General features: G+C 36.2%; 1 protein-coding gene across 3 annotated transcripts; it reads right to left on the reverse strand.

The window, feature by feature from the left end:
* Positions 1–1,336: 1,336 nt before the first annotated feature.
* Positions 1,337–7,398, reverse strand: nmu (neuromedin U). 3 transcript variants are annotated; one of them, XM_025902710.1, is made up of 10 exons: positions 7,086–7,398; positions 5,516–5,571; positions 5,392–5,439; positions 5,227–5,280; positions 4,643–4,672; positions 4,441–4,491; positions 3,253–3,327; positions 2,504–2,557; positions 2,359–2,401; positions 1,337–1,962 (listed from the first exon to the last, which is right to left on the reverse strand). In XM_025902710.1, exons 1-9 carry the CDS (start codon positions 7,222–7,224, stop codon positions 2,366–2,368), a joined length of 543 nt encoding a protein of 180 aa, XP_025758495.1. In that variant the 5' UTR covers positions 7,225–7,398; the 3' UTR covers positions 1,337–1,962; positions 2,359–2,365. The 3 variants fall into 3 exon arrangements, with proteins under 3 accessions (XP_025758495.1, XP_013122132.1, XP_013122134.1); XM_013266678.3 differs by lacking the exon at positions 4,441–4,491 and having other exon boundaries at positions 1,350–1,964; positions 7,086–7,393; XM_013266680.3 differs by lacking the exons at positions 3,253–3,327; positions 4,441–4,491 and having other exon boundaries at positions 1,350–1,964; positions 7,086–7,392.
* Between the last annotated feature and the right edge of the window lie 3,700 nt (positions 7,399–11,098).

Genomic DNA, 11,098 nt, shown 5'->3' on the forward strand with positions numbered 1-11,098 from the left:
GATTTCTTACTCACATGTACTCATCTCTAAGGAAGGATGGCAGATGGGCAATTTGGTCAAAAAACGTTTTTCGTTTTTCCAATTATAAGATGATAGTCTTCAGTCTGGCCACTGAGTACACAGAAGAAATAGGCTTTCTGGAGGCTATTGATTGGTGTCCTGTGTGAAATGCTGCAGTTGGATTTTATTTTATTGACTTGGCCAGAGGTCCTGTGGTATTTTACACAACTGCTCCTTCTGTTTTTTAGGTTCTCACACTAATTAAGGCTTAAAGGTGAAAAACATTCTTGTTTATGGTGCTGTCACTGTTTATACCCAAAAGACTGATTGCAGTGTTTGCCCTCGAGCATTATAGTGAGGTCACTCATGAAAAAGAGTTTTGTTTTTTTTAATCTCAGTGAGACTTGCCTGGATAAAGATAGGCCATAACAATAACGTCATATTTCACAATGAACTAAAGAAACCTTTAGATTCATTCATTTATCTCACCGGTAAAGGTGAGTAACTCTCTGCGAAATAATCGGAATGTACTTATTTACAGATCTATACAGTGCGTGAAAATATACATTTCCATCCTCTTTAAAGCGACACAACAGCATCGACAACAGAATACAAAGAAAGAGGCTTTAACTGGCTGATGATAGCGACATCTACTGTTGATAGTAGTAATTACACATTCATGTTCCCTGGTTGGTAATTTGCACTTTTAACTGATCAAATAAGTAATAAAATAAAATCCTGCCAATAATTATCTAATATCTTATATCCAAATATCTAATCAGTCAATTGCAACTCAATGTATTTAGGAACGTAGACATGGTCGTGTTATTCGTTTATGCTGAGCATCAGAATGGCAATAAAGGGGAATTCAAGTTACTTTAAATGTGGCACGGTTGTTATTTCCAAATGGAAATGGACAGCTAATCCACTGGGATTTTAACCACACCTTCCTCTGTAAACCAAGGATTGTCTGTAAAAGAGAAAATATCGAATGATCAGCAACTCTCTGGGTTGAAATGCCTTGTTGATGTCAGAGATTAGAGGAGAATGACCAGGCCGCCTTCAGATGATACGAAGGCAATACTAAGTCAAATGGCTACTCATTCCAATCAAGGAATGCAGAAGAAGATCTCTTAATGCACACATTGAATATTGAAGCATATGATATCGGCAGAAGACCACACCAGGTGTCACTGCGGTCATCTACAATTACACAGGGTGGCCAAAAACTGGACAATAAAAATTGGAAAGCCATTGTCTGGTCTGATGAGTCTCGATTTCTGCTGTAACATCCAGAGAGTAGAGTCAGAATTTGGTGTAAATAACATGAAAGCATGGTTCCAATCTGCGTTGTTATCAGTGGTTCAGGCTGGTGGTGGAGTTCAAGATGTACCTAATAAATTGTCTGATGTCACACACATGAAAAACCACCACAAAAGGTGGAGAACACCAAAGAAAATATCCCAGTCAACCCCCCAGATAACCAAGCAGATATAGTGCTGGTTTAGTATCAGAGCCTCAACACCTGAGGCTTCTGCAGCAGGAGGAACTACTTTATCATCTGTAACTTTATTATTACTAAAATTACACATTATACAACCATACATCAAACAAAGCCTTTATCATGTTTAAATTACTCCTACTATTTTATGTAAAAGCTCAATTCACTGATTCACTCCTTCACTCTATTTTACGCTGTTTTCAAATGTACTGAAATAGGACTAATCACAGTGAAACAAAATTACACAGCTACACCCAGTCACAGATAGCAGTTTTAATAACACAAAACAAAATATGGATAAATTAATAGTGTTTTAATTAATATCCATTGTGTACATTCAAACATCACTATAAAGCAGAGGCAGAGGGATGTGTTTGATGTCTGGATCACTCAGTGGCGGTGCAGCAGCCCGGGTCTCAGGGTCTGTTTTGTCTCTGTACACTAAGCTTCAGAGGTGGAGACTCTAAAACACATGCAGGATGTGTATGATTAGAAGATACAGACACATGCATTTGACAGTTTCCATATAAACTGCATATGAACATGGTCCTAAAAGTACAAAAGTCAAGAGGATAAATATCACAAAAACTCCAAAGCACTCTCTTTTCATGTAAAATTAAAATGCCTCTATTCTCGTGGAATGGATATCGTCTTTTAATTGTTGAAGACGTTTATGCCAAAACGTGCAGTACATGAAAGTGCCTTTGGGTTTTTGATATTTTAGCTTATTTTAGCACAGTCACATAATCATTATTAAACTCCTAGAGCTTTTTCTTCTACTCTAAATTTCATGTACAATTAATTAATCTTTCAAACATAACATAAAGGCAGGAAAAAAAGTATAACCGAATTATTACCTTTAGTTCATTCATACTCTAAGGATCTTCTCCCATTCCGTGGCTGTAAGTGTAAACACAATTTTTAATTTTTAATTTAATTTTACATTCTGCCTATTTTGTAGGCTTTTTAATTCCTTTTTTAGTGGCACAAACGTAAACATACCCGATAGAGAAAGTAGCCTCTGCTCTGGATTCCTCCAGGTCCCTGGAGGTCGGCCTGTAAAAACATTAAAAAAAAACCACACACAATTTAGCCTCCTACAAAAAAGAGTTTCTGAGTTTTTCCTCTTAGTGTTGTCTACAGTGCCTCTTCACCAGCAAAGACTCACATCTGGATTTGGAAACAAACACTCTCCACGTTTCTTGCTCACGTTTAATCGGCGTCCACTTTGTGTTTGTCAGTGCTTGATAGTAAGTGGGGGATGAATTCACCTGGCCTGCCACACCAATTATAGACCATAATAACTCTCAGCTTGGGAAAGAACAGCTAATGTAGAGTGAGTTTGCACAGAGTGAGGAGAGCTCTCAGATATGCAACAGCATGATTGACATGGACGCTCAGGATGTGGATAAACACACTGAAATCAATTACAGAATGGAGCACACACATTTCACTATAAACATTTGCAGCAAACGCACAAAAGTGGAGGTGCTTTCATTGTGCCTGCTGCAATTATCATCGTCTATTCATCAGCTCTTTCTATACCATCCTGTTGCTCTTGAGATATCCAAATATATACGTTTAAGAAGTAACTTTGCATAATTGCTGTCACACAGTGTAGGGGGATAATAAACAACACAGGATTTAATGACAGTTTGAGCCACTGATTGCATTTTGCAATCAAAAAACAAAGTATTTCTCTTTGTTTTATCAGTCAGTGGTTGTGGAGAACAGATGTGAGTGGTACATACGTGCATTGTGAGTCCTCTCTCTCTTCTAGTATTTAGTTGGGAAACTAGACGCAGAAGAGGGTGCAACTGAGGAGACTGACAAACATACACATATACAGACACATAGATAGATACAGGCAGATACACACACATGAATAACAGCAAAAAAGAAAGTACAGACTATGGAATGTGCAAAGGCAAAGAGAAAAACATGTTTTTTTTCTCCTCAACACATAAACGCATGCTACACAGAAATACAAATGTACAAATGCTTCCTCACTGCAGCAAAGTGTGTTGCCTGTACAAACAGATCGCATTCTGTGTCACATTCTGTATCACAGAGATGGTGGAGCGAGAAAGTGAACAACATCATATGTCACCGAAGGAAAATGCTGTGTTATTTCAGTAAAAGTTGCTGCATGTGCATTAAAGGATGTTTCGTGTCTGTGCTGGCTTCAGTAACCATAAATGGATGCCAAGGGAAATAAATATGATGTTTGTAAATAATGACATCTGTTTTTCACACTGAGTATAATATTTGACAATGCAAATGTGTCATTCTATTTTATATTAGCTGTAGAAAAAGGCTCCCTGCATCATCTAGCTTGAGTTCTGTTATGTGGTAAATGGCCAGAAAATCTTTTGCATACAGAAAGAATATGAACAAGGATTCATCTTCATCAAAAACAAACATACAAACAAATAAATAATGACATATTTTCCTCATAGTTAATATAAAATTGTGCGCTAAAATATCATCTGCAACTTCAGACACAATCCCCTTTGCTTTTGATACAACATTTGTGTGAGGTGTCAGATATGAAGGGCAGACAGGAAGGATCGCTAACCCTAATACATCCAGGTTCTTGTGCGATCATGAAGTACATCCTCCAACTAATCTATGACCTATAGGTATTTCACATGCAGAGCAAACACAGGGCAATATTTTATCATACATATATATATATTTAGATATATTAGGACCGTGCATGTTTACATTTCCAAGTGTTGGTCTGGCATGCATTTGTGGTTAGGGGAATGACGTGCAGGTGCTTTTAATTGCTGGTGTTAATAGCTCTGATAGGCCTGAATTCAGTCGATTAAGAGGCTTCACAACAAGAAGTGCAGATTCAGTTGTAAAACAGAAGAGGTGCTTTTTTTTAGCTCAAGCAGCATTCTGCAGCAATCCAGTTCAATCTTTAAACTTACCCCTCCCTTTGACAAGACAGAACCTTGTGGTCTAGAGTAATGAAACAAAAACTGCACATAGAGGGCAGGAATATATATAAAAAAATAACAACAACAATAACAACCAAACCCACTCAAAAACCAACACAAGACACGCTATGTTTAATCTATAATGGTAGCCATATAAGGCAAAGCATTAAAGTGTAAGAAAACATTTACTTACCCTTTTACTATTTTCTCTCACATTCAGCTCCTGAACACACAATGAAATATTGACAACTAAATTAGTCTTTGGTCTTTTGCTTGTCTTTTTTTACCGTTGACATTGTATGGTGTTAGTGAGAGAGGATATCCTTAAATGGTCATCTCATGCATTTGTAGCTGTGAGCACAGAAGCTCCACCCACATGCTATTCAAAGCTGTTGCTTACAAGGAGCAGCCAATCAGAAAGATCTCGATTAACAGGAAGGCAGAGGAATATGAAACTGCTTGTGAGGCAGTACCAAATCCCAGTATAAGAGCCTTTTAGATTATGAATTAATTAAGCATAATAGGTCCCCTTTAAATTATAACTGTTGCACAGTATTTGTGTCTTTATAGTTCTACGTTTAGTTTTCATAAGGTTTTGCATTGGATAGGGAAAGGAGGGTTCATACTGTGTTCATACTGTGAATTCTATAAGTTGTGGTTTGGTCTTTCTTTGTGAATTCTGGGATAATGCCATAATTAATGTTTTAATGTTGTGTACCAAATTCTGCAAAACAAAAGTGTTTCATGTTACTTTTCAAGTAAACAACTCCGAGGTACCTTTGATTTCTGAACCAGCATCAAGACACAGAGTTCTCCTAAGACATCAGATGCCTGGAAAGAGACCAGAGAGTTGTTTAAATGTTTCAAATTATTCTAACAAAAATAATAAATATATATGTCTAAATAAACTATATCGTTTGACTTGTTTAGGATTAAACTCACCAAAAACCTCAGGTCTTCAGAGAGGTAGGATGAGCACATGGCATCAATCTGCAAAGCAACACAGAGAATGGTGGAGGAGTGCAGCAACAGAAATGATTAAAAAGAATAATTCAGTGTGCTTTACCTCTCTGAGTAGCTGCCCCTGATCTGCTGTTGCCTGCTGAAGATCTGCTGGAGCACCTTTTTGTTTCATACAGAAATACATACAATATACAGTTAATACAGAAACTGACACCACCGATTTACAGTTTTTCTCCCTCGCCCAATTTGTCATTTCTATGATTCAGGGGTCAGCTAAAACCAAAGAAGAACAAGAACTGTTATAATAATAATAATAATAATAATCATCATCATCATCATCATCATAACAATAACAATAACAATAACAATAACAATAATAATATGTATTATGTATGTGTTAGTCCTTTAGACTGTATTTATGAGACTAAAATATTTAAATGTAATCAAATACATGTATATAAATGTTCAGCTAGGAGTAATAATAAACTCTCTGTACAGCAAGTCAGTGTCTAAAGTATGTTAAACTGTATTATCCCCATATAATAAAATTTTAATTAAAAAACTGACATTTAAAATGTTTTACCACATTAGGCAAATAACTGAGGACACTTTTCTATATTCTGAAGAAATTATAAATTAATTGAATATGTTTTTATGATGAAAATCAATTTGACTTTTTCTCACTTGACTAATTTTATTCTCATTACTATCTCAGCATTATTTTACTGCTTAAGTGGTCACATAGAATCATGCTCACATAATCTTACAGTCTCCGCGGTGTAATTCATGAGTAGCGGAAAATAAATTTACAGAGCTTGTATGAAGCAGCTCTTGCTTATTATTTATGTATTTATTTTTACCTCTTATGTTACCCTTACAATAAAGGTAAAAAAAAAAAAAAAAAAAAAAAACTCCTCACAACACATATAAATGTAAGTCTATTTATGTTCTACAAAATAAAATCTTTTGTAAACTCCCTCACGTTGGAGAATGACTTTTGAAGAAGACAATAAGTCAACAGTTTCCAGCACTGACACTCACTCCAAAAGATTACGAGCAAACTCACAGATCACTCCGACAGCTGGAGAACTGATTGTCAATCTACATCTAAGTACATCTCAGTCATTTGTTACTTTCTGTAAGGTAGTAAACGCAAAGAGTCAGGGGTTTAACGACAAGATTTTTTTCCTTTCACCAAACTGTCTTGTACAGTTTGATATCATATCAGTTATAAATGACAATGATGGACAGACTGATGAACGGATTGACTGAAAATGCAGTTTAGATATTGAACTATTTATTTTATCTTTTCATTTACCCCAACACTTTATTGGATTAAAGCATTTATAATAAGATAAACCAAATCCAGGTAATATTAATACAGAACATAAATAAGAAGCTCATGTTAATGTTAATATTTAACTATCTTTATTACAAATCATTTTTATGTTGTTCTTAGTGGATTAGCTTTCTTACATTTCTTACAAGTTTTACATTTTTGTCTAAAAAATGTAAAAGTATTTATTTATGATTAATGATTTTCTTCATCCTTGCAGAAATACAGAACTGATAGATAGATAGATAGATAGATAGATAGATAGATAGATAGATAGATAGATAGATAGATTTAGACGTTTTCTTTAGCTTCTTTAATTAGGAATAAGCTGACTTACTTTGGCAGACTGGTATGGTGAGGATGAGGAGGGCTGCGAAGGTGATGCTGGCCGTGCTGAGTGGACTCATGGCGCTGCTGCTGAGGCTGTGCAGGGTGCTGAAGGCTCCGCGCTGACTTTGGCTCTGAAAGGTTCTCATCTCTCTCTTTGGCTGGCCTTTGGTGTCTTTTGTCTTTTGACTTCTTGCTCTTCTGACAGCTCGTATCTCACGTCAGAGAAATATGAAGGCTCGTGTCAAACACCCGCCTCTCGTGCTGACACTTGACTGCGTCACTGAAGCTCGGCTCGCGTAAAAGTTGTTTGATTGCCGCAACAGGTTGGCGGAACGAGGTGCTTCAGGCAGGCTGATGAAGGATGGATGTAAAGCAGGAAGTGAGTAAAGTTGTATCACGTCCATCAGAAAATTATTAATTAATAAGATGAACATGTTTTTTGCTTTAATTCGAACTTGAAAAATACGAACATGATAAAGTGGGCTACAGCATTACTCATCTATTTGAATCGATATCTAGATTCAGATCGGTGCCTATCTTCTTTTAGAATTGTAAAAATTCCCACATTAATTATTGTAAAGTATACACATTGTAAAGTATTTATATCATAACAAACTACAATATTATTATCAACTAAACGTGTAACCCTGAACATCTTGAGAAATTTCCTCCACTAGTTGTGGATTTTATTTATTTATTTTTTGGCATTAATATCATTAATAAATTATTTTCCCCAAATAAGTTAATATTCGCTCTTTAGATTAATTATAATCAATTTGCACTCTTGTTGTTATTGCGTTAGATGAGCACACTTTCTCAGAAATCTAATATTAGCAGGGTTAGCGTTTTAAAATCACTGATGCTATGCAAACCTTTTCAGGTGTGGTCTTGGAGAGAGGGCACAAGATTCAGGTTCAGCTAAAGTAAACAACAGATTTGAGCCTTCCTTGGCAATAAATAAATAAATGAAACAATACACCTAAAGCACAAGAAACACACAACATTAACACTTACACATAAAAACTAAAGGGCGTTGAATCCATAGTGGGCAAGGTCATCATTTGACTTCAGAGCAGAGTTACGCAAGCAACAAAAACTGCATATGTTCACACTGGCAAAACACAATCTATTTTATTAGCATAATGAGCATGTTAACTGCAGTCTTTTACATTTTGTTTCACTGAGGTAGTGTCTTTGTGCTATTTAATATATGATGTTTACACTACATATTGCCACCAAACAGACTTATCAAGGTTGCTGACGTCTATGCCGCCACATTGTGTAGTTACATTAATAGTAAGGTGCCCATCCCCTTATGGCAAAGGCTATGTTATGAAAAAGTAAAGTATTAGTTAAACATAACACCATGAAGGAGGCAGGGGAGGCTGAAGGCAGTAGAAAACACAAAGAAACCAAAATAAATCAAACCCAATAAGGTCAAACCCAGCAAACAAAATCCTTATATTTACAGCAAACATGTTTTTGTTTTAGTTATCTATATATCCGCTGTGCATGTATGAATGTGCATCAAAACACTTATTTTTATTTCTTACACCAGTAAAATGTTCTTAAAGGAAAATTCTAAAAACCATTTTGACACAGACCTGTGCACTCAGCTCACAGTTTATAACCTCTAAACTAACTATTGTTAAACAGCTAACACCAGGTGGCCAATACTTGGCTAAAATTGAATCATGCAACAGGACAATGATCCCAAGCACAACAGAAAATCTGCAACAGAATGGTTGAAAAATACAAGAATAAGCATGTCATGGCTCAGTGTCCAGACCTCAACCTATGTGGTAGGTGCATAAGAGAGGTCAATGAACTGAAGCAATGTTTTAGGTAAAAATTTTAACTGTTAAAAATTGTTCTATAAACTACCGAAACATGGGCTGTACCCCATTCAGTTGTATGAAAACTTTGTTTTTCACATGATTGTAGTTATTTTTAATCATATTTTTATGCTATGCTATTCATCATGTGTTTGAATACAGGTGCCAGTAAAAAACAAGAAAGATGGTAAATTATAAAAGAGAGATTTTAAAGGGATTTTTAAAAAAAAGACACTCAGGAAAAATCAAAACAAAAAGCTGAAAGGACTGAGAGTTGGTGTAGAGTCGACCATAGGTTTACTGGGAACACATAAGCAGAGCTATATCCCAGTTACTGTTTATGACTTTTCACCTTGTTCCTAAAGCTTGAAATTGGTTCTGGTTTCATTTTATGTGGTCATCAGCAAAACATCACCTCACCTGTGAGATGGAAAATGTTATTTCACGCTTGAGACCCACTCTAATAATCAGTGGTAAGCTCTAATGTAATATGATATTGTAGCATGGATTATTTAGTGCTGGTGCTAGTTATCCAACACACTGTTGTGCTACTTTTAAGAATGCAAACACATTTCCCAATAATAACTACATTAACAATAACTATTAATTTTAATGAAAAGAGACAGAATATATGCAAAAATCCAGAAAAAAATACATTACATTACAATCGGTCACTTAATCAACCAATTATAGATCAGTCTGGAGCTCCATGCAAGATCTTGCCTCATGGGATGAGGATGATCATGAGGAAGGTGGTGGATCAGCCCAAAAGTACATTACGGGAGCTTGTTAATGATCTGAAAGCAGTTGGGACCACAGTCAAGAAGAACACCGCTGGTAAAACACTAATCACTAATTTTAAAACATCTGCAACGTCTGCACATACACGCTTCACATACAGAACTGTCTTAAGTTTGCCAGTGAACATCTAAATGATTCAGTGAAGCCTTGGGGGGAAAGTGCTTTGGTCAGATGAAACCAAAGTGGAGCTGTTTGCCATCAACTCAACCCACCATGTTTGCAGGAAGCGAAATCCTGAGTATAGCCCAAAAAGCACCATCGCAACCCTTAAAACCGAGATGGAAACATCATACTTTGAGACTGTACTTTAGATGGAGCCATGTACTGGAAAAAGTTGGATCAGAACCTCCTTCCCTCAGCTAGAACACTGAGGATGGGCCCTGGATGGGTCTTCCAGCATGACAATGACCTAAAACATACCGATAAGGAAGCAAAGGAGTGGCTGAGGAAGAAACACATTAAGGTCATGGAGTAGTGTAGGTAGTCTCCAGACCTCAATCATATAGAAAACCTGTGGAGGGAGCTGAAGCTTTGAGATGCCAAGAAACCTAAAGGAATTATAGAGTTTCTGTAAAGAGGAGAGAGCCAAAATCCCCCTTGCCAACAAGGGTTTCTCCACCAAGTACTTAGTAATGTTTTACGTGTAGCTTAAACACTTATTTCATTCAATGACATGCAAATAAATTTATACATTTCATGTAATGTGTTTTTTTCTGGGTTTTTTGGTTGATATCCTGTCTCTCTCCATTAAAATGAAACAACTCTAAAAATTGGAGACTGGTCGTTTCTTTGTAAGTGAGCAAACTTACAAATTCAGCAGGGGATCAAATAATTATTTCCCTCACTGTAAGCATGGAGCATAATGTATAGTATAGTGAATTATGTCTGTTTTTTTTCAACTTTTGTTAAACTTTTCATGCATTCACACAGTCGTGGATAGTTAAATGTACATCATTATTAGGCAGAGTCATTATAGATCATTACTGAATTATCTCTTCTAATACCAGGTAATTGTTGGCCTTTGTGTGAAGCAGCGTGTGTGAAAGCAGACACACTTGGCAACACTACATTTCATTTTGATCCAGACAGTGTAACAAAAGGAAATAATGATCGCCACTGTTCTGTTTTCTTCATCTCAACCCAATATGAATATAAGATGAATTAATGAGATACTACAAAGCAAGGTGGGTATATTTTGGCTGTAATTGGCTGCACTGTTACAAGCAGGGGCTTGGATATATTGACTAAGAAAGCATGACACGAAACACAAATGAGAAACAGATGCTGCAAAAAGATTCTGAAGATTTATTGGAGTCATGTAGATACTCCATAAGGACTTTATGCATACAGCAATATGTGATTGATTGTCTTAAGATTTGAAAAG

Source organism: Oreochromis niloticus, linkage group LG23 (assembly GCF_001858045.2).
Source record: "Oreochromis niloticus isolate F11D_XX linkage group LG23, O_niloticus_UMD_NMBU, whole genome shotgun sequence".
Lineage (NCBI taxonomy): Eukaryota > Metazoa > Chordata > Actinopteri > Cichliformes > Cichlidae > Oreochromis > Oreochromis niloticus.